At 38.3% G+C, this 24,674-nt stretch overlaps 2 protein-coding genes across 4 annotated transcripts in view; one reads left to right on the forward strand and one right to left on the reverse strand.

Annotated features, from left to right (window-relative positions):
- abcc8 (ATP-binding cassette, sub-family C (CFTR/MRP), member 8) overlaps positions 1 to 24,674 on the forward strand; it is a 239,628-nt gene that overhangs the window by 138,427 nt on the left and 76,527 nt on the right. The window lies entirely within an intron of this gene.
- On the reverse strand, positions 1,026 to 10,647 carry LOC141364411 (uncharacterized). The gene is made up of 6 exons (XM_073869097.1): positions 10,466 to 10,647; positions 6,193 to 7,713; positions 3,504 to 3,738; positions 2,659 to 2,777; positions 1,381 to 1,623; positions 1,026 to 1,040 (listed from the first exon to the last, which is right to left on the reverse strand). Exons 2-6 carry the CDS (start codon positions 7,711 to 7,713, stop codon positions 1,026 to 1,028), a joined length of 2,133 nt encoding a protein of 710 aa, XP_073725198.1. The 5' UTR covers positions 10,466 to 10,647.

Consider the following 24,674-nt stretch of genomic DNA (forward strand, 5'->3'; position numbering starts at 1 on the left):
TGAAACGACAGCTTTATCTACCGTGAGTCCTTGTACTTTGTGAACTGTACAAGCCCATGCTAATCTGAGTGGAAATTGCCGTCTTATGCCACCAGCATTTGTGACCTGGTCTTCTTGTACTTCAATAACAGTTGAATTTGGAAAAGGCATGTAACGTTTTTTGCATCTTTGAATTTTCCCAACAATTGGATTATCAAACTCCACATGAATAGCTGATGGGAAATCGTCATTATCTTCACCTTTTTTCTGACTTTCACTTATGTGGACAACTGTACCAAAAGCTCCATTGACAAGACCGTCAGCAACATCAATATTTTTCTTTAACATAACCCTTGCACCAACACCCAGGGAAATGCATTTAGATAGACATGAGTTGAAAACTGTAGAGTGATATCCAACTTTACGTTCCATTCTTCCAGTTTTTGAGTTTCTGATATAATCCTGAGCATTTATACTAATTGCATCTGGACAACACTCGTGTAGTCTTTCAATGTTGTATTTATCAACCTCGCTATTTGTCGCAAATATGTGAAGGTCATTACATCTCTCCCCGGTTTCACATTTTTTCAACACAGCAATATCAGTAGTGGTAAGATCTTCACTTTTCTTATGCACTCTCAGGCGATTTAACATTCCAGCAAAAGATGCATCTTGCTGTCTAACAACTTTAGTTAATTCAGCAAGCTCAAAGTTGTTTTCCCATAGGTTGACTCCTTTTGAATCAGCATAAAGAGCAGTTCCTTTCACAGGTGGTAACTGATAGAAATCACCCACAGCAATAATGCTGACTTTTCCAAATAGAGAGTAATCACCAGTTTGTTTTATTTGCCGCAGCCTTCCATGAATGTATGACAACAGACGATGGTCAACCATAGAGACTTCATCAATAATTAAAATTTGCAGGTTACACATTTTGATACGTAAAGAATTTATTTTGTCATCACTAAGCGGTTGATATGGCAATCTGACATTTGCACCAATTGAAAATGTATTATGAATAGTTGAAGCACCAACATTAAAGGCTGCTACTCCTGTCGAAGCTGTCAAAAGCACAGTAACATCATTAGGATTTTCAGACAGCTGAGATAACAGTCTGCAAGATTCATAGTGTATTGCCTTAATTAAATGACTTTTTCCTGTGCCTGCTCCACCAGTGATAAATAATCTGATTGGTTCAGGGTTTTGTCCAAGTACTTTTTGTAAACACCACTGACGGACTTTATAGAATATGTCAGATTGTTCCTCATTTAGTGATCGCAGTAAATGTAACGCTTCATTTCTAGGCAGTGTGGTATGGTTTGTTTCTACAGTAGAAATAGTTTGTTGGTTTCCTGTAAGATCTGGAATAAGGTTTTGAGTGTTATCTTCATCAGGCAGTACTTTATTCTGCATCAGTTCCATACATTCGTGACGTTCTCTTTCAGTTTCAGGACATATTGCAGCCCAAGCATCCTCTAAATCTATATCCTGCTCCAAAAGCTGTTTAGCTCGCTCTAATTTATCAGAGTCCTTTTCAAACAATTCTCTGTTGCAATCAACAATTAATTTCACATTTTGCATTCCAGATTTAGTTTTTATGACACCACTGTTGTAGTACTCCTCATATGTCTCATAGTTGCTTGGCTTCAAGTGACAGTCATCATAATGTGGTAGAAAAAGCTGCAACAATGAATGATAGTATTTTTCTGGATCTTTTGTGGGCGAAAATCTCGGATATCTGACAACAGCTGGCTCGGTTCGTGTTCTTCGTTTCACATAACCACAGTTATTATCGAGTTTAATAACTTCAATTTCTGCATTTTGTTTTTGTGACAAAACTTCAGATTTTGTCAAAACTCTGTACTCAGAACAAAAACTGGCAAGACAAAGATTAAGTAGTGGTTGTTTCTGTGGTCTGTTCTTGTACCTATCAACAAAACTTGTCATCCAAAAACTGCTTTCATCATCAGACTGTTCTTTCTCCACTCTATTCTTAAGCACATGCAAAGGCAAACTCATCTTTACAGGATTTGGTCCTATTGGAATGAATTGTACTTTACGTGAGCATTCCTTTAAATGCATGCCTGTCAGTCTGTAAACAGCTTCTTGCGAGGAAATTTCGCGATTATGCAAATACACACTTCCCAATTGCTTTAAAGATTCTTTAGCTTCAAGATTTCATTTCATATCTTCATTTTGAGTTCTTTGTAGCAAAATTCCCATTTCTTGTTCTGGTTTTGTGATGTAGCTTAATATATAAACTAATAAAGAAAAGGCATCTGTGACATACTGAATATCCATATTTCCTTGCCAAGCACGCAGTAAATCTCTGTTATACTGGTTTACCCAAATATCTTTTGGATTTCGTTTCAAGACAATGGATTTTTTTTTAGAACATTTGTTGTATGCTTTTTCAAAGACAGCCTGACAAATACCCACAGAAGAGAATAAATCATCAGTTGAATCAAACATCACATCAGAGTTTAAAGCATTTTTGATTTTTTGTAAAATGGCATTTGCTGTGTCATCTTCATTTTTCCCTTTAAACTCGTCTGCATTACATGCTCTTGTAATAAAGGTACGGCTAGATGGAGGTCTTGGAAAATTAAAACGACATACTGTATTTTTCTTGCGACATGTTTTTGAATGTCTTGTACTGTGCTTCTGCACACTGTTTACTGTTTCAAAAAGTTCAATGTCTTGTTCTGGCGGTGTCTCACAGGTGATAAATGTGTCAATGAAATCAGCAACCACAGGATCATTAGCTTCATCATCATCATTAAGCTTTGGAGCATTTTCTACCCAAAACAGACAGTGAACGTGAGGAGAACCACGTTGCTGGAATTCAACACGATAAAAATAATCTTTTATTTTACCAATAGGTTCAGCCGGTGACATTATGACATGTTTCAAAAAACAATGCCATCTGTGATCAAACATTCTTGCTGCAGTGACAGGATTTTTTCGTATAAGTTCACATTTCTCACCCCAGGCAAGTTCATCTAAATTCATTTGTTTGCCCTCTTGTTTAATAATGGTGTTCAACATTTCAGGCCATCTCAGATCAGCAGAACTAAAAGATGCAAAGAAAGTTGGTATGCCAAGTTGTCTAATCAAAGCAAAGAGATCTTTCTGTGTAGACATCCAATAGGGAGGGGTCCCTCTGACTGGTCTTAAAAACTTATATCCTTCATCAAACTTAAGTATTTTTTGCAAGGAATCCGGATTTGTCAGCATATCAGGTGTCACCTCTGATAAACTACCTTTCTCAAAACCTTTTCGTAATGCAATTGAGACATTAGACAGAATTTGTTCAACTTCTGATATATACTGTGCATAAAAAATGAAATCTGAATTCTGAGCAAAACGTCCATCAGCATTTAATATTCGTGCATTCAGGTATCGTGACAATGTGATTTTTTCTGGTCTGGCATCGTGAAATGTTGGACCACCAGTAGGATAGAGAAATGGGAAGCACTTAGCCTCATTGGTTTCATCTGATAACAACCTGACAGGACTGTTACCTTCACCTGGTGCTACACTTAGTACATCATGAAAATGTTGATCAATTATTTCTGAACCAATGTCAACAGGCTGTAGTGATGTGTCTGACAAAAGTCCACTTTGCTCCTTGATATATGTAAGATCTTCATGTGATTCATCATCAGCTACCTTATCATCGTCACTGTTATCAGAAACATTATCTTCCTGCATTTCATTACCATCAGCCTCGTCAGGTTCATTCAAGTTGTTGATCCACTGCTCATTAAACTCCACATCTTTATACCACATATTGTTTTGTACCAAATATACTAAAGCATTTCTGACATGATCGGTGTGGACATATTTATATTCATAATGACCTTTGTATGTCAATTTTCGTTTCAGTTTGATTTTTATCATATGATCATCACATTCATTTCGTGGAAGTATGTTGGTCATGTTTGTAGTATTAACCGGAATACAGACAACAGGTCCATGGCACGCCCTCTGCCCACCTCTGGGAAGACATAGCAATTTAAGAAAAGGAATATTGAGTGCTATTAGATGTTGTTCCAATGAGTTTAGACATTTTAATTCTTTAGGAATGTCCTCCAAATGCATATTGTTGGCAACACTCTCTTCAGGTAGTTGTCCTCTAAGGATTTTTCGATGGCATGTATAACATATCCACAAATTACAGGCTAAATGACCAGATAAATTACAATTATCCTCACATTCTGTGTCACATACATGTAAATACTTCAGTGTGATGCATCTTTTACTTAAATCAGCTATGTGCTGTCCTTTTTGTTCATAGCAATCAAATTTACACTCAATAACTTGTTTTCTAAACAATAGCCGATGACATACACAACAAACACATTCTGGACCTCTGCTGACTTCTTGTTGAAACTGACTAATGGTAGCGTCAATGTTTTTTTGTGTTTCTCTTTGTTTTGCATAAATTTCACATCCTTTTTGTATTTTACTCATTCGGAAGTTTGCATCATTATGATATTTACTATTAGAATAATCACGAACACTGGAATTAAAAGTGGGATTTGTGCAATATTTATGCTTAGAATATTCACGAACACTGGCATTGAAACTGGGATTTGTGTTATATTTATTCTTAGAATATTCACGAACACTGGCATTGAAACTGGGATTTGTGTTATATTTATTCTTAGAATATTCACGAACACTGGCATTGAAACTGGGATTTGTGTTATATTTATTCTTAGAATATTCACGAACACTGGCATTGAAACTGGGATTTGTGTTATATTTATTCTTAGAATATTCACGAACACTGGCTTTAAAAGTGGTATTTGTGCTATATTTATCTTTAGAATATTCACGAACACTGGCTTTAAAAGTAGGATTTGTGCTATATTTGTCCCTAGAATATTCACGAACACTGGCTTTAAAAGTGGGATTTGTGCTATATTTATCTTTAGAATATTCACGAACACGGGCTTTAAAAGTGGGATTTGTGCTATATTTATGCTTAGAATAGTCACATAAGTTAGATTTAAAGACTTTGTTGGTTTTGTATTTGATATGAGAATATTGCCTAACATATGCTTGAAAATCAACATCTGTGGAATACTTGTCCTTTGATCTTTTACGTATTGACTCACAAATGTTAATATCAGTCTTATATTTACTTTGAAGGAGTTGAAGTTTTCTCTCCTTATATTCAGTGTCATGACAATACTTATTTTTAGACATTTTAATCTTTTTCTGTCTGTATTTAATATTAGCACAATATTTAGTTTTGGACATTTTATTTGTTTTCTGTCTGTATCCAATGTCTTCACTAAATTTCCTTTTGGACAATGCTATCTTTTTATGTCTGTATTCTGTGTCTTCAAAGTATTTTGATTTTACACGTAACTTTTTTCTTTCTCTGAAAGCATTATCGCTTTGGTATCTCTCACGCTCTCTTTTACATTTGATCTGGTCTGCTGTGTCATTTAACTTCCTTTTTCGTAAACACTGTGTAATGCTTTCATTACCGCATACAGCTTTGCATGCTCCTGCACAAACATTTATTTGATTTTTATGTGTAACACACGTGACAATTTCAAAGTGATTTTCATTACAGTGCTTCAGATATATAGCATTATCTGTAAATACCTGATCAGTTGGTGCATGTACATTCCATCTGTCATCATTGAAAGTAAAAATATTTGTTTTCAGCAAATCGGCCGTACAAAAAATGTCTATTTCTGTGGCCCACGATCCAGAATAATACATTTTACGTTGTGTCAAATAGTCTTTAACCGATCTGTAATCTTCTCTTAAATACCTTATAAATTTAGAACTGTTAGCGTTAAGGTGTTTCACAACTTCACGTCTGATTTTCAGGTGTTTCTCTTCATTGCCACATACTGCATGTGCTATACATCTATAAAAGCAGTTGCCGTCTCCTTTGATGCTCTTTGTTTTACATGGTTCCCCTAAAGAACTTATATTTGTACCTTGTACACTGTGGTTTTCATTAGTTAAATGTAAACGTGCACACAACGCCTCTTGATTTGCAGATGTTAACAGCTTAAAACTGAACTCATTATTTATAGTATTGCCAATAATGATGTCATCTGTGAGTACATTCTCATTAAACAGGACATCTGTCAAATCAACATTTTCTTGTGTATTTGTCAAATCAACATTTTCTTGTGTATTTTTCTTATCAGGTAATTTTTCTTTATCCAATTTGCTTACATATAGCTCTTGTTTACTGTTACCATCTGTACACTTACTTAGCTTATGTTTGCTCTTGGGTGTAATGCTTGTGGCACTGCATTGACTAGACTTACAAGTTGTATTAGCAGCTGTGGGTTTACCAGTTGCTGTTGCTTTAACATCCATCACCTTGAGTGGTTTTCTTTCAGTGTTCAGTGAGACAGCAGCAATAACAGTTTGATTATTCAACTGACTATCACCAAGTGATTTCTGTGCATTTGGTTCCTTATTGCAATCTTTTATGCATATGCCTTCTGCAGGTCTTGAGTCATGGTACATTAATTTATCTGGATCTGCTGCACTTTTAACACCATTTACATTTGTTCTGCTTTGACTATTAGTGACTGTAAAGGCACCTGCATTTGTGTCACACAAGCTGGGCTTGATTCCGGTTACCTCAAATGGAATATATGCATTGCCATACCTATTAGCAAAATCATAGAAATACCCAATAACATGATCAATGTTGCTGTAATAAGCTACAAAGCTTGTTGCAGATCTGTATTGTTGGCCATTAATGAAACTGGTTGCATGTGAATCTACAATGGCATACAAATTACCTTGTTTTATAATTGCACATGTATTGGCAGCAATAGTTACCAAACAAGCATCAAAATCACGCAGCGATCGCTCCACTGCTACATGAAATGGCATTGCAAAATCTCCCACTTCTGCATCATACTCAAAAACATCAGTAAAGCCACCGAAAGATGAACCAAACTTTATTTCAAAATATTTGTCACAGTACGTACATGTTCTGGGAAGTTCTGGAATCAATATATATTCACACTGGCCTTTTCCTATTTGCCTTGTATTTTTTAAAACAACATAAAGGTCATTTCCCTTATTCAGTACATTATCCAAATCTGCAGTTTGCCATGTCAAAACATTTTTTACACAGTGCTGAAGTACAGATGTTAAACTGATAGCTGCACACTGCTTATTTCTTGTACTACCAAATCGCATATCGTCTTGACTGAACGATCCTCTTATAACTGCTCCATCCAGTACTTTATCAGCTTCATTGGCAGATACCTTGTCAATCACATGCACTTTCTCATTGATAGTCTTATTGGCAGTCCCATGGACTTTCTCAATGACAGTTTTATTGGCAGTCCCATGGACTTTCTCAATGACAGTTTCAATGACAGTTTCAATGACAGTTTCAATGACAGTTTCAATGACAGTTTCAATGACAGTTTCAATGACAGTTTTATTGGCAGTCGCGTGGACTTTCTCATTGACAGTTTTGGCAGTCACATGGACTTTCTCATTGACAGTTTTGGCAGTCACATGGACTTTCTCATTGACAGTTTTGGCAGTCACATGGACTTTCTCATTGGCAGTTTTGGGACAATAAATTGTCGGTATAGGAGCACTTTTTTTAAGAGGAGGCTGAACCTCATATGCGGGTCTTTTTACAAGAGGCTCAACATGGCTGACAACAGCCATGCGCCTCTTAGCCGCCTCAGATCTCCGGAACCCCTTTTTACGTGGCATCTGCAAAAACATAACAACAAATAAGAAACTGTTAATACAAAAATATTATGCATATATTCTTCATTTTTTTACAATGTTTTAATTTATTGACATTGGTGTACTTCACTTTAAAAAGAAATTCTGTCATTATTTACTCATCCTCATGTTGTTCTCAACCTGTATGAATTTCCCTTTCTGATCAACACAAAAGAAGGTCCTTCAAGAAATGATGGCAAACACAGACAGGAAGTGACCATAGACTTCCATAGTAGGAACAAAAAAAATATGATGGAATTTCCTGGATATCGTCGACTGTGTGCTTAAAATCATTTATAAAATGTTGTCTTCATTTATCACAATACTTCCAAAATATTTTTTCCTACTATGGAAGTCTATGGTCACTTACTGCTGTGTGTTTACCATCATTTTTCAAAATACCTTCTTGTGTGTTCATCAGAAAAAAGAAATTCATACAGGTTTAGAACAACATGCGGATGAGTAAATGATGACAGAGTTTTCATTTTAAAGTGAACTAACCCTTTAAAAGCTAAATTTTTAGTATTGTACAATAAAGGATACTAGAATACTAAACAAGGAAACGGCTTCACTGATGAAACGTGCATGACAATTCCCTTCGCTATATAACGCATCTCTACCAATGAATTAAAAACATTTACTACATTTACTACACAGAGCCGTAGTTCACAGAGAAATTAGGCAAAATCGGGTTCATAATTAAAAAAAAAAATGTACTCCGATAATCTATGCGCTTTTGGCTAGCTTCTCTGTGAACCACAGGTCTGTGTAATAAATGCCGCTCCATCTGAAAGCAGATGATGGCGTTTTACTTCATCTTTACTGATGAGACACGCATTAGAATTGCAGGCGATTTTTTGCGCAGCCATAATCCAAATACATTGAATTAAGGCCATGTTGATGTCCTGATGGTTTGTAATATAATCCACTAGCTAGCCTACCTGTAGTTTCTCTTTCAGCATGTTTGCTTGTGCTTTACAGAATCACAATTTAAACTTCTGAAATGTTTTCATTTTTATATCTACGTTCAAGGTTTTAATGTATTACGTTCATATAAGGCACAAAATTAGTACTCATCTTCTCCGCTTTAGTTTTTAGTGTCTAATATTACATGATGGTCTTGTCATAATTATTAAATAACATCCTAAAATCTTTTCTTTTTCATTTTTAAACACTGCACCACTTGTATTACATTATATACAAAAAATACACTTGTTGATTGATTATGTTTACACATACCATTATATGGTGTGTAATAAGGTAAATGTTTATCAACAAATATTATTCTTTTCTAAAGCTAAGTCAAACACAATGATTTCAAATGTTGTTATGGGGTATTTTTTTAATGTGCATGATTAATTTAAATTTTTGAAAGCCCTAAAAATACATGATTTCATTTTAGACTGGTCTTATGTTCTGCTTTAGAGATAAAGAGACAGTTTCCTAGACCGGGCTTATTCTAGTACAAGACTAAAATGTATGTTTGATCTGTCTTAATTTAAACACACTGATATATCTTAACACATATCAGTGCCATTGTTTTTGCTCAAGACGCACACCAGTAATGTTTTTTTATAAGGTTTCTTTGAAACAACTACTTAATAATAATAATAATAATAGGCCTAGTGCTGGATTATTCTAAACCATGTCAGGAAACTGCCCTATGATATAGCTCTATTATTTCCATTTTAGGTTGTTTACTGTATGTGCACTCTCAGAAGATAATTTACACAAGCTGTCACTGGAGTGGTACCCTTTCAAATAATACACCTTTGTGAAAAGTGCATATAATGGGTACAAATGTACCCATATCTGTATTTATTTTAAATTTATGCAAAAACGTAAAAGAACAACTTAAACCACAAACATGGTAAATATTAGGACCCATTTAAAGGGTATCGTCCCAGTGACAGCTTTTGTACCTTTTATTCTGAGTATGTATGCATGATAACAGAAAGGAGTAAGCACGCGCCTTCAGCCATCTTTCTGCCTCAGCTTGTCTGAAAGTAATAAATGAAATATGACACCTGCTGCTCGGTGATGTGACACGCGTTCAACTCCGGTAAATTCAGGCAGATACATTCAGTTGTACTCTTTGCTCTCTCTCTAACTACACTAACTGATTTAATTACAAGAACATACCAATGGTTTAGGTTGGTGCCGTTGTGGGCAAGTGATCTAAGCAAAAGATAAAAAAAACCTTTTTAAAACAACATGGTTTCCTACACACGTGATTTACAAAACTTTTTAAATCCCGTTAAGTTAGATGTCACCTTACAGTTTCAAATGTTCACAGTTACCTTACTTCGTTATGTGCCGTAAATAAATAAGACTTATTACAGTTATTGCATTCGCCGGTGTCTCAGGGTGTTATTTGGCGCTTACTGCGTTATTTTCTACTTTTGTTGTCGTGCTAGGAGAGGCTGCATTCGCTCGGAGAAAAAACACTTTTAACCATCAAATGCAGCGACAGATCTCTAACAGTATTAAACAGCCATTTACTTGCAGCATATTACATTTCTCCGTAAACTCACATTTTCTATAAAACTGTTATTGTTCAAAACATTCGGTGTTTTAGCAGCCTTTCAGTATGATTTCGGAGGCCCCAGTTATTTGGTCGACGGAGTTTTCAAACTACTCAATACACACATTCATCGTCGTATACGTGTAAAGCATTGCATAACAATTGCTATTATTTATTATCTCTACATCACTTTGGATAAAATACATAACTTACCTTTGTTTAAGAACACCAGCAACTTTTTAATACACGACACAACAGCTTATCCAGCAACCACGACAACGCATGCGTACAGTAGTGGTGATGGGTCGATCGCGAACGAGCCGGCTTTAAGCTGATTCTTTGTAGTGAACGAGCAGAGCCGAATCTTCAGACGCAGGCAGGGGTGAGACCGTAAGAGCCGGCTCTTCTAAGGGAGGCGAGCCAGAAGAGCCGAATCTATGAAAAGAGCCGGACTGCCATCACTAGCGTGCAGTAGTGATGAATCCTTTGCAACGAGCCTGCTCTGAGGCGATTCTTTGTAGCGAACTAGAAGAGCCGGCTCCCGTCAGCAAGAGAGCTGCATCTTTAGCCGCAGGCAGTGTTGCCAGATAGAGTTGATGGTTTCCAGCCCAAAAGTGTTCCAAAACCCGCCCAAACGCACAAAAAACCGCCCAAAATATTTAAATCAACATTTTGGTTTAATTTGATTAGCATTTAGTTATTTTAACTTACACAATTAATGCAACACACTATAGCTAGCGACACCAGAACAGAACCACACTAGCAAAATGACAACTTGTTCACAACAGCTACATTATAATCCCTCACCCACACGCACAATGCACTTTTACAGCGTATATTTGAGTGTTTTATGATTATTCAAATACCCAATTCGTTAATAACGTTTTTTATCTATTTATATTATTATTAATAATGTATTTTTAATCTTGATAAATAGGTGTGTGTGTGTGAGAGAGAGATCGTTAATAGGCTTACCTTAAGCAGTAAATGCAGAACAATAATAATAGGCTGTTGGTTGTGCGTTAACTTGCAAGGAAGCTGAAGAACACTGTGAACATCTGAACTTTTCAGAACTATGTACAGTCTGGCTGAAGTTCATGGTTCCACAATTGACTAAATGACAGCCGAACATTTGGTTCTGTTCACCTGAAATGCTCCGATAATTCATCCACGGCTCAAACACGTGTAATTGATGTCCGTTTCTCACTCCAGCTGCAGCCTGCGGAGGTCGCGTATGCAGGGTGCATACGTCATCAAGCCTGGTTTATTTTAGTTAACTGACCATTACATTCGCAAGGTATAAGCATATTACAACAATTTACTATTAACTAAGAATAAAAGTCATCTTTATAACTGTTAATATTCTAAAACAAGACAGTCGATGACGTATATGGAGCCTAGAAATGCGACCTCCGGAGGCTGCAGCATTCGCATTAAGACACGGCCGATGTGTGACAAACAACGTATACGTTGCAATCCGGAGTCCGTGTTGCAGAATTTGTAGTGCTATTTTCCGATTTAAAAGGTATTATCCATTTGCTTCAGGCCCGGGTCACTCTCCAACTCTCTGTAACATCTTGATTTCCCGCTGAGAGAGCTGGCTGGCTGCTATCACTTGTGATTGGCTAAACGCGGACTCCTCATCGGCGTGGCGTCAACACAAACACATGCAGTGGGCGTGTGTTTAGTAACGTCATGAAATACATGCACACTTGGGTTTTTTGTTAAATAATTAGCCTATGAAATGCACGTTTCAAACCCGCCCAACTGATCCCAAACCAGCCCAATTTTTGCACAACCGCCCAAGCCAATTTTTACCCGCACAATCAAATTCAAAACCGCCCAATTGGGCGGGAACCCGCCCAATCTGGCAACACTGGCCGCAGGCAGAGGCGGGACCTATTTGCATGTGGCACTCGATGCGTCCAATCAAATGGAAAGACAGACTAGGACTATACCATTACGTTAAAGAAGAAAGGGGGAAAGACGCCGCAAAAATCAGTGTAGTGGTACAGTCCGAGTACACAAAGCGTTAGAGAGAGGAGGGGGAGCCGGATTTAAATGTAAGCGCGTTGGGAGAAAGTGAAGGCATTTATCGAAAATAAGAAGAAAGTTAAAGAGTAACTAAACCGTTAACCAACTTTTTTTAGTTAATGATCTGTAAGAATGATGCTTTATTAGTGCTGTTCATTGTTTTTACTAAGTTTTTTGACATTTGGATATAACGTGTTTCAATATATGGTGTAAAAACGTCTGAGTGGTGTCCTCTTCAGGTTGAACGGTGGCTACTGCAGTTGAATTTTCCTATTGGATGTTGGGTCCAAAAAGTAACTCGTGATGTAAGCAGGTTCAAGCTCACCACGCCCTTGTTACGATCTCACCACATGCTTGGTACGAGCTTAGTTTATCATGTCCCTCTGATTTTAGGGTTTGGTTATGGTTAGGGTTTGGATTTGGGGTAGATTTAGGTTTTATTTAGAAAAATGTTGTCCTTGGGTCAACACAATATGTTGCCCTGAGGACATCAACCACTTGGCAAAATCAGTTCGAGCGTCCCCTCTGTCTCCGTTGGGATCTACCCACTTTTCTTGCATTTTTTAAATATTGCCAGTGCGTGGAGTCAGGCTCTGACCAGGGGTTTAGTTACGCTTTAAGTCATGAGGGAAACCTAAAAAGACTACTTTTGTCTATATTTATTAGGCTTATTTGCTGTAATTCTGTGTTATTTATTTCCAAACAAAACATTAAAAACGGTTTTTATATAAAAAAAAACTATTGATACACAATTGCATACCAACACACAAACCATTCACACTTGCTAATTTGGCCTAAAAAATAAGTATCCCAGGGATCATAAATGAAGACCCGGAGCCGTAAGACCTGGTGTTGTTCTAAGGAAGCATAGCCAAAAGAGCCGAATCTTTGAAAAGATCCGGAATTCTGAGAGATATAGACCAATGCGTTCTCGTATACAGTGACAACATATATGGCGGCGAGCACGCCAAAACGGACGTGAGGCTGTATCTTTGCAAAACTTTATTGTATCGACACGAAACTTGGTATATGTCATTACAGTCATGACCTGAGGGTGCCTGCAACGTTTCGTCACAGCGCCACCTAGTGGTCACGAGATTCAAAAAATGCCTATTTTTGCTTATAACTACTTCAAACTTGAGTCTAAAATCATGAAGGTGGTCTTGTTAGATTCCTTGAGGCATGCCGAGTCAAACGATACCAAACGGTTTTCTGTCGGCCATTTTGGGTGTCGGCCATTTTGAATTTTCTCACTAAGTTCAGTATTTCACATGGCGTATCGCTACGAAATTTGGCATGGTTCATCAGTGACATGTTCTGAGCGCACCTATAAATCTTTAAGACAGCGCCACCTAGTGGTCAGGATATGTAAATAAATTGTTTAAAATCTTTATTTCATTTGATTAAATTGCCACTATGACATAAGAATTCACTTTATTGATTCCTGGGCTCATGCTGAGTCCGACTGTACCAAATATGTCTGAGTCAAACCTACTTCCTGTCGGCCATTTTGAATTATATTGAACACCTACTTTTTCGAACTCCTCCTAGAGCGCTCGTGTGATTGGCTTGATTTTTGGTATGCATCGTCTAGAGACACTCTAGACAAAAAGTTATCAAAAGCTTTTCGGTAGACCTATCCGTTGTCGTATAACGCATCAAAGAATGCGAGGGCGAGCACGCCAATATGTGTTTGAGCCTGTATCTTCGCAAAACTTTTGCGTATTAATATGAGGCTTGGTATATGTCATAACAGTGATGACCTAAGGGTGCATGCACCATTTCGTCACACTGCCCCCTACTGGTCACGAGATATAAAAAATGTCTATTTTTGTTTATAACTACTGCAAACTTGAATGTAAAATTATGAGACTGGTCTTGTTAGATTTCTTGAGGCATGCCGAGTCAAACGATACCAAATGGTTTTTGGTCGGCCATTTTGTGTGTCGGCCATTTTGAATTTTTTCTTTAAGTTCAAGTATTTCAGAAACGCAATTGCGTATTGTTATGAAACTTGGTATGGTTCATCAGCAACATGTTCTGGGAGGACTTGTAAACTTTTCGGTGCCCCCTAGTGGTCAAGAGATTTGAAGCTATATCTCTGCATCTCTTTATCGTATTTACACCAAATTTGGTGGGTGTCATCACAATCAAGACCTGAATCACAATTTATTTTTTGGTCAGTGCCCCCTAGTGGTCAAGTCATTTAAGGCTATATCTCTGCATCTCTTTATTGTATTTACACCAAATTTGGTGGGTGTCATCACAATCAAGACCTGAGTCACAATTTATTGTTTGGTTAGTGCCCCCTAGTGGTCAAGTCATTTAAGGCTATATCTCTGTATTGCTTTATCGTATTTACACTAAATTTGGTATGTGTCATCACAGTCATGACCTGAGGCACCATCTATTGTTTCGGCTCCGCCCCACCTAGTGGTCTCAAGATACAAAAAATTGCTATTTTTTTCATAAAACTAATGCAAACTTAGATCTTAAATCATGACAGTCATCACGTATGAATCATTTTTTGCCATGTTTGGCTTGACCCCGGTATCGCTGCTTGCAGCTATATTTAGGGGTCAAGCCCCGAAGGGGCGTAGAACCCTATTGTTATTGTTAGTTTTCTTATTATTATTATTATTCATCTTCTTGTTCTTCCGCCATTGAAGTCAATGGCAGCCCATAGAACCGTACATAGGAAAGTTATGAAATTTGGCACACATGTAGAGGACAGTCTCAGAAGTTACTATAGCAACATTGGTGTGTCTGACTCAAACCCTCTAGCGCCACCAACAGTCCAAAAATCCACTTATGTTCATGCTCATAACTTCTGACCCGTGAGTCCTAGAAACTAAATTCTTGTTTCCTCTGAATCCTTTGCTTATGATGATTCAATTGCACACATTGATGTCATTTCTGTCATGCACATCTTTCCGCCATTTTGAATTTTCCTTAAAACCTACTTTTTCGAACTCCTCCTAGAGCGTTCGTCCGATTTGCATGTCCTTTGGTATGTAGCATCTAGAGACACCCCAGACAAAAAGTTATCAAAAGCTTTTTGATAGACCAATGTGTTCTCGTATAAATTGACAACATATATGGCGGCGAGCACGCCAAAACGGACGTGAGGCTGTATCTTCGCAAAACATTATTGTATCGACACGAAACTTGGTATATGTCATTACAGTCATGACTTGAGGTTGCCTGCAACGTTTCGTCACAGCGCCACCTAGTGGTCACGAAATTCGAAAAATGCCTATTTTGCTTATAACTACTTCACACTTGAGTCTAAAATCACGAAAGTGGTCTTGTTAGATTCCTTGAGGGATGCCGAGTCAAACGATACCAAACTGTTTTCGGTCGGCCATTTTGGGTGTCGGCCATTTTGAATTTTCTCATTAAGTTCAGTATTTCACAAACAGAATGGCGTATTGCTACGAAATTTGGCATGATTCATCAGTGACATGTTCTGAGCGCCCCTATAAATCTTTAGGACAGCGCCACCTAGTGGTCAGGATATGTAAATAAATTGTTTAAAATATTTATATAATTTAATTAAATTGCCACACTGACATAAGAATTCACTCTACTGATTCCTTGGCTCGTGCTGAGTCCGACTGTACCAAATATGTCTGAGTCAAACCTACTTCCTGTCGGCCATTTTGAATTATATTGAACACCTACTTTTTCTAACTCCTCCTAGAGCGCTCGTGTGATTGGCTTGATTTTTGGTATGCATCATCTAGAGACACTCTAGACAAAAAGTTATCAAAAGCTTTTCGGTAGACCTATCCGTTGTCATATAACGCATCAAAGAATGCGAGGGCGAGCACGCCAAAATGTGTTTGAGCCTGTATCTTCGCAAAACTTTTGCGTATTGATATGAGACTTGGTATATGTCATAACAGTGATGACCTGAGGGTGCATGCACCATTTCGTCACACTGCCCCCTACTGGTCACGAGATATAAAACATGTCTATTTTTGCTTATAACCACTGCAAACTTGAATGTAAAATTATGAGACTGGTCTTGTTAGATTTGGTGAGGCATGCCGAGTCAAATGATACCAAATGGTTTTTGGTCGGCCATTTTGTGTGTCGGCCATTTTGAATTTTTTCTTTAAGTTCAAGTATTTCAGAAACGCAATTGCGTATTGTTATGAAACTTGGTATGGTTCATCAGCAACATGTTCTGGGAGGACTTGTAAACTTTTTGGCGCCCCCTAGTGGTCAAGAGATTTGAAGCTATATCTCTGCATCTCTTTATCGTATTTACACCAAATTTGGTGGGTGTCATCACAATCAAGACCTGAGTCACCATTTATTGTTTGGTCAGTGCCACCTAGTGGTCAAGTCATTAAAGGCTATATCTTCGTATCGCTTTATCGTATTTACACTAAATTTGGTATGTGTCATCACAGTCATGACCTGAGGCACCATCTATTGTTTCGGCAAAGCGCCACCTAGTGGTCTCAAGATACAAAAAATTGCTATTTTTTCCCTAAAACTAATGCAAAGTTAGATCTTAAATCATGACAGTCATCACGTATGAATCATTTTTTGCCATGTTTGGCTTGACCCCGGTATCGCTGCTTGCAGCTATATTTATTATTATTAGGGGTCAAGCCACGAAGTGGCGTAGACACCTATTGTATCTGTTAGTTTTCTTATTATTATTTATCTTCCTCGTTCTTCCGCCATTGAAGTCAATGGCAGCCCATAGAACCGTACGTAGGAAAGTAATGAAATTTGGCACACATGTAGAGGACAGTCTCAGAAGTTACTATAGCAACAAAGGTGTGTCTGACTCAAACCCTCTAGCGCCACCAACAGTCCAAAAATCCACTAATGTTCATGCTCATAACTTCTGACCCGTGAGTCCTAGAAACTAAATTCTTGTTTCCACTGAATCCTTTGCTCATGATGATTCAATTGCACACATTGATGTCATTTGTGTCATGCAAATCTTTCCGCCATTTTGAATTTTCCGTAAAACCTACTTTTTCGAACTCCTCCTAGAGCGTTCGTCCGATTTGCATGTCCTTTGGTATGTAGCATCTAGAGACACCACAGACAAAAAGTTATCAAAAGCTTTTTGATAGACCAATGCATTCTCGTATAAATTGACAACATATATGGCGGCGAGCACGCCAAAACGGACGTGAGGCCGTATCTTCGCAAAACTTTATTGTATTGACACGAAACTTGGTATATGTCATTACAGTCATGACCTGAGGGTGCCTGCAACGTTTCGTCACAGCGCCACCTAGTGGTCACGAGATTCAAAAAATGCCTATTTTTGCTTATAACTACTTCAAACTTGAGTCTAAAATCATGAAGGTGGTTTTGTTAGGTTCCTTGAGGCATGCCAAGTCAAACGATACCAAACGGTTTTCGGTCGGCCATTTTGGGTGTCGGCCATTTTGAATTTTCTCATTAAGTTCAGTATTTCACAAACAGAATGGCGTATCGCTACGAAATTTGGCATGGTTCATCAGTGACATGTTCTGAGCGCACTTATAAATCTTTAGGACAGCGCCACCTAGTGGTCAGGATATGTAAATAAATTGTTTAAAATCTTTATATCATTTGATTAAATTGCCACTATGACATAAGACTTCACTCTATTGATTCCTTGGCTCATGCTGAGTCCGACTGTACCAAATATGTCTGAGTCAAACCTACTTCCTGTCGGCCATTTTGAATTATATTGAACACCTACTTTTTCGAACTCCTCCTAGAGCGCTCGTGTGATTGGCTTGATTTTTGGTATGCATCATCTAGAGACACTCCAGACAAAAAGTTATCAAAAGCTTTTCGGTAGGCCTATTCGTTGTCGTATCACGCATCAAAGAATGAGAGGGCGAGCACGCCAAAATGTGTTTGAGCCTGTATCTTCGCAAAACTTTTGCGTATTAATATGAGACTTGGTATATGTCATAACAGTGATGACCTGAGGGTGCATGCAACATTTCATCACACTGCCCCCTACTGGTCACGAGATATAAAAAAATCTTTTTTTGCTTATAACTACTGCAAACTTGAATGTAAAATTATGAGAGTGGTCTTGTTAGATTTCGTGAGGCATGCCGAGTCAAACGATACCAAATGGTTTTTGGTCGGCCATTTTGTGTGTCGGCCATTTTGAATTTTTTCTTTAAGTTCAAGTATTTCAGAAACGCAATTGCGTATTGTTATGAAACTTGGTATGGTTCATCAGCAACATGTTCTGGGAGGACTTGTAAACTTTTTGGCGCCCCTAGTGGTCAAGAGATTTGAAGCTATATCTCTGCATCTCTTTATCGTATTTACACCAAATTTGGTGGGTGTCATCACAATCAAGACCTGAGTTACAATTTATTGTTTGGTCAGTGCCCCCTAGTGGTCAAGTCATTTAAGGCTATATCTCCGTATCGGTTTATCGTATTTACACTAAATTTGGTATGTGTCATCACAGTCATGACCTGAGGCACCATCTATTGTTTCGGCACAGCGCCACCTAGTGGTCTCAAGATACAAGAAAATTACTATTTTTTTCATAAAACTAATGCAAACTTAGATCTTAAATCATGACAGTCATCACGTATGAATCAATTTTTGCCATGTTTGGCTTGACCCCGGTATCGCTGCTTGCAGCTATATTTAGGGGTCAAGCCCCGAAGGGGCGTAGAACCCTATTGTTATTGTTAGTTTTCTTATTATTATTATTATTATTATTATTATTGTTATTCTTGTTCCTCGTTCTTCCACCCAAAAGTCAATGGCAGCCCATAGAACCGTACGTAGGAAAGTTATGAAATTTGGCACACATGTAGAGGACAGTCTCAGAAGTTACTATAGCAACATTGGTGTGTCTGACTCAAACCCTCTAGCGCCACCAACAGTCCAAAAATCCACTTATGTTCATGCTCACAACTTCTGACCCGTGAGTCCTAGAAACTAAATTCTTGTTTCCTCTGAATCCTTGGCTCATGATGATTCAATTGGACATGTTGATGTCATTTGTGTCATGCACATCTTTCCGCCATTTTGAATTTTCCGTAAAACCTACTTTTTCGAACTCCTCCTAGACCGTCCGTCCGATTTGCATGTCCTTTGGTATGTAGCATCTAGAGACACCCCAGACAAAAAGTTATCAAAAGCTTTTTGATAGACCAATGCGTTCTCGTATAAATTGACAACATATATGGCGGCGAGCACGCCAAAACGGACGTGAGGCCGTATCTTCGCAAAACTTTATTGTATCGACACGAAACTTGGTATATGTCATTACAGTCATGACCTGAGGGTGCCTGCAACGTTTCGTCACAGCGCCACCTAGTGGTCACGAGATTCGAAAAATGCCTATTCTCGCTTATAACTACTTCAAACTTGAGTCTAAAATCATGAAGGTGGTCTTGTTAGATTCCTTGAGGCATGCCGAGTCAAACGATACCAAACGGTTTTCGGTCGGCCATTTTGGGTGTCGGCCATTTTGAATTTTCTCATTAAGTTCAGTATTTCACAAACAGAATGGTGTATCGCTACGAAATTTGGCATGGTTCATCAGTGACATGTTCTGAGCGCACCTATAAATCTTTAGGACAGCGCCACCTAGTGGTCAGGATATGTAAATAAATTGTTTAAAATCTTTATATCATTTGATTAAATTGCCACTATGACATAAGACTTCACTCTATTGATTCCTTGGCTCATGCTGAGTCCGACTGTACCAAATATGTCTGAGTCAAACCTACTTCCTGTCGGCCATTTTGAATTATATTGAACACCTACTTTTTCGAACTCCTCCTAGAGCGCTCGTGTGATTGGCTTGATTTTTGGTATGCATCATCTAGAGACACTCCAGACAAAAAGTTATCAAAAGCTTTTCGGTAGACCTATCCGTTGTCGTATAACGCATCAAAGAATGCGAGGGCGAGCACGCCAAAATGTGTTTGAGCCTGTATCTTCGCAAAACTTTTGCGTATTAATATGAGACTTGGTATATGTCATAACAGTGATGACCTGAGGGTGCATGCACCATTTCGTCACACTGCCCCCTACTGGTCACGAGATATAAAAAATGTCTATTTTTGCTTATAACTACTGCAAACTTGAATGTAAAATTATGAGACTGGTCTTGTTAGATTTCTTGAGGCATGCCGAGTCAAACGATACCAAATGGTTTTTGGTCGGCCATTTTGTGTGTCGGCCATTTTGAATTTTTTCTTTAAGTTCAAGTATTTCAGAAACGCAATTGCGTATTGTTATGAAACTTGGTATGGTTCATCAGCAACATGTTCTGGGAGGACTTGTAAACTTTCCGATGCCCCCTAGTGGTCAAGAGATTTGAAGCTATATCTCTTCATCTCTTTATCGTATTTACACCAAATTTGGTGGGTGTCATCACAATCAAGACCTGAGTCACAATTTATTTTTTGGTCAGTGCCCCCTAGTGGTCAAGTCATTTAAGGCTATATCTCTGCATCTCTTTATTGTATTTACACCAAATTTGGTGGGTGTCATCACAATCAAGACCTGAGTCACAATTTATTTTTTGGTCAGTGCCCCCTAGTGGTCAAGTCATTTAAGGCTATATCTCCGTATTGCTTTATCGTATTTACACTAAATTTGGTATGTGTCATCACAGTCATGACCTGAGGCACCATCCATTCTTTCGGCACAGTGCCACCTAGTGGTCTCAAGATACGAAAAAATTGCTATTTTTTCATAAAACTAATGCAAACTTAGATCTTAAATCATGACAGTCATCACGTATGAATCATTTTTTGCCATGTTTGGCTTGACCCCGGTATCGCTGCTTGCAGCTATATTTATTATATATTATTCTTCTTCTTGTTCTTCCGCCATTGAAGTCAATGGCAGCCCATAGAACCGTACGTAGGAAAGTTATGAAATTTGGCACACATGTAGAGGACAGTCTCAGAAGTTACTATAGCAACATTGGTGTGTCTGACTCAAACCCTCTAGCGCCACCAACAGTCCAAAAATCCACTTATGTTCATGCTCATAACTTCTGACCCGTGAGTCCTAGAAACTAATTTCCTCTTTCCTCTGAATCCTTTACTCATGATGATTCAATTGCACACGTTGATGTCATTTGTGTCATGCAAATCTTTCCGCCATTTTGAATTTTCCGTAAAACCTACTTTTTCTAACTCCTCCTAGAGCGTCCGTCCGATTTGCATGTCCTTTGGTATCTAGCATCTAGAGACACCCCAGACAAAAAGTTATCAAAAGCTTTTTGATAGACCAATGCGTTCTCATATAAATTGACAACATATATGGCGGCGAGCACGCCAAAACGGACGTGAGGCCATATCTTCGCAAAACTTTATTGTATCGACACGAAACTTGGTATATGTCATTACAGTCATGACCTGAGGGTGCCTGCAACGTTTCGTCACAGCGCCACCTAGTGGTCACGAGATTCGAAAAATGCCTATTTTCGCTTATAACTACTTCAAACTTGAGTCTAAAATCATGAAGGTGGTCTTGTTAGATTCCTTGAGGCATGCCGAGTCAAACGATATCAAACGGTTTTCGGTCGGCCATTTTGGGTGTCGGCCATTTTGAATTTTCCCATTAAGTTCAGTATTTCACAAACAGAATGGCGTATCGCTACGAAATTTGGCATGGTTCATCAGAGACATGTTCTGAGCGCACATATAAATCTTTAGGACGGCGCCACCTAGTGGTCAGGATATGTAAAGAAATTGTTTAAAATCTTTATTTCATTTGATTAAATTGCCACACTGAAATGAGACTTCACTCTATTGATTCCTTGGCTCGTGCTGAGTCTGACTGTACCAAATATGTCTGAGTCAAACCTACTTCCTGTCGGCCATTTTGAATTATATTGAACACCTACTTTTTCGAACTCCTCCTAGAGCGCTCGTTTGATTGGCTTGATTTTTGGTAGGCATCATCTAGAGACACTCCAGACAAAAAGTTATCAAAAGCTTTTCGGTAGACCTATCCGTTGTCGTATAACGCATCAAAGAATGCGAGGGCGAGCACGCCAAAATGTGTTTGAGCCTGTATCTTCGCAAAACTTTTGCGTATTAATATGAGACTTGGTATATGTCATAACAGTGATGACCTGAGGGTGCATGCACCATTTCGTCACACTGCCCCCTACTGGTCACGAGATATAAAAAATGTCTATTTTTGCTTATAACTACTGCAAATTTGAATGTAAAATTATGAGACTGGTCTTGTTAGATTTCATGAGGCATGGCGAGTCAAACGATACCAAATGGTTTTTGGTCGGCCATTTTGTGTGTCGGCCATTTTGAATTTTTCTTTAAGTTTAGGTATTTCAGAAACGCAATTGCGTATTATGAAACTTGGTATGGTTCATCAGCAACATGTTCTGGGAGGACTTGTAAACTTTCCGCTGCCCCCTAGTGGTCAAGAGATTTGAAGCTATATCTCTGCATCTCTTTATCGTATTTACACCAAATTTGGTGGGTGTCATCACAATCAAGACCTGAGTCACAATTAATTTTTTTGTCAGTGCCCCCTAGTGGTCAAGTCATTTAAGGCTATATCTCTGAATCTCTTTATTGTATTTACACCAAATTTGGTGGGTGCCATCACAATCAAGACCTGAGTCACAATTTAATTTTTGGTCAGTGCCCCCTAGTGGTCAAGTCATTTAAGGATATATCTCCGTATCGCTTTATTGTATTTACACTAAATTTGGTATGTGTCATCACAGTCATGACCTGAGGCACCATCTATTCTTTCGGCACAGTGCCACATAAGGGTCTCAAGATACGAAAAAATTGCTTTTTTTTCATAAAACTAATGCAAACTTTGATCTTAAATCATGACAGTCATCACGTATGAATCATTTTTTGCCATGTTTGGCTTGACCCCGGTATCGCTGCTTGCAGCTATATTTCTTCTTCTTGTTCTTCCGCCATTGAAGTCAATGGCAGCCCATAGAACCGTACATAGGAAAGTTATGAAATTTGGCACACATGTAGAGGACGGTCTTAGAAGTTACTATAGCAACATTGGTGTGTCTGACTCAAACCCTCTAGCGCCACCAACAGTCCAAAAATCCACTTATGTTCATGCTCATAACTTCTGACCCGTGAGTCCTAGAAACTAAATTCCTGTTTCTTCTGAATCCTTGGCTCATGATGATTCAATTGCATACGTTGATGTCATTTGTGTCATGCAAATCTTTCCGCCATTTTGAATTTTCCGTAAAACCTACTTTTTCGAACTCCTCCTAGACCGTCCGTCCGATTTGCATGTCCTTTGATATATAGCATCTAGAGACACCCCAGACAAAAAGTTATCAAAAGCTTTTTGATAGACCAATGCGTTCTCGTATAAATTGACAACATATATGGCGGCGAGCACGCCAAAACGGACGTGAGGCCATATCTTCGCAAAACTTTATTGTATCGACACGAAACTTGGTATATGTCATTACAGTCATGACCTGAGGGTGCCTGCAACGTTTCGTCACAGCGCCACCTAGTGGTCACGAGATTCGAAAAATGCCTATTTTTGCTTATAACTACTTCAAACTTGAGTCTAAAATCATGAAGGTGGTCTTGTTAGATTCCTTGAGGCATGCCGAGTCAAACGATACCAAACGGTTTTCGGTCGGCCATTTTGGGTGTCGGCCATTTTGAATTTTCTCATTAAGTTCAGTATTTCACAAACAGAATGGCGTATCGCTACGAAATTTGGCATGGTTCATCAGTGACATGTTCTGAGCGCACCTATAAATCTTTAAGACGGCGCCACCTAGTGGTCAGGATATGTAAATAAATTGTTTAAAATCTTTATATCATTTGATATAAATTGCCACACTGACATAGGACTTTACTCTATTGATTCCTTGGCTCATGCTGAGTCCGACTGTACCAAATATGTCTGAGTCAAACCTACTTCCTGTCGGCCATTTTGAATTATATTGAACACCTACTTTTTCGAACTCCTCCTAGAGTGCTTGTTTGATTGGCTTGATTTTTGGTACACATCATCTAGAGACACTCTAGACAAAAAGTTATCAAAAGCTTTTCGGTAGACCTATCCGTTGTCGTATAACGCATCAAAGAATGCGAGGGCGAGCACGCCAAAATGTGTTTGAGCCTGTATCTTCGCAAAACTTTTGCATATTAATATGAAACTTCGTTTATGTCATAACAGTAATGTCCTGAGGGTGCATGCACCATTTCGTCACACTGCCCCCTACTGGTCACGAGATATAAAAAATGTCTATTTTTGCTTATAACTACTGCAAACTTGAATGTAACATTATGAGAGTGGTCTTGTTAGATTTCGTGAGGCATGCCGAGTCAAACGATACCAAATGGTTTTTGGTCGGCCATTTTGTGTGTCGGCCATTTTGAATTTTTTC

This window comes from Misgurnus anguillicaudatus, chromosome 6 (genome assembly GCF_027580225.2).
Source record: "Misgurnus anguillicaudatus chromosome 6, ASM2758022v2, whole genome shotgun sequence".
Taxonomy (NCBI): Eukaryota; Metazoa; Chordata; class Actinopteri; order Cypriniformes; family Cobitidae; genus Misgurnus; species Misgurnus anguillicaudatus.

Excerpts from the sequence above, each read along its gene's own strand:
- LOC141364411 (XM_073869097.1), bottom strand. The coding sequence starts at position 7,713 with ATGCCACGTAAAAAGGGGTTCCGGAGATCTGAGGCGGCTAAGAGGCGC. Across the intron at positions 2,778-3,503 it reads AAGTGTAGCACCAGGTGAAG|AAAATGCTCCAAAGCTTAAT; the intron begins GTAACAGTCCTG and ends TGTTTTGGGTAG. Across the intron at positions 1,624-2,658 it reads ACATTGAACTTTTTGAAACA|CCAAGCAACTATGAGACATA; the intron begins GTAAACAGTGTG and ends TGTCACTTGAAG.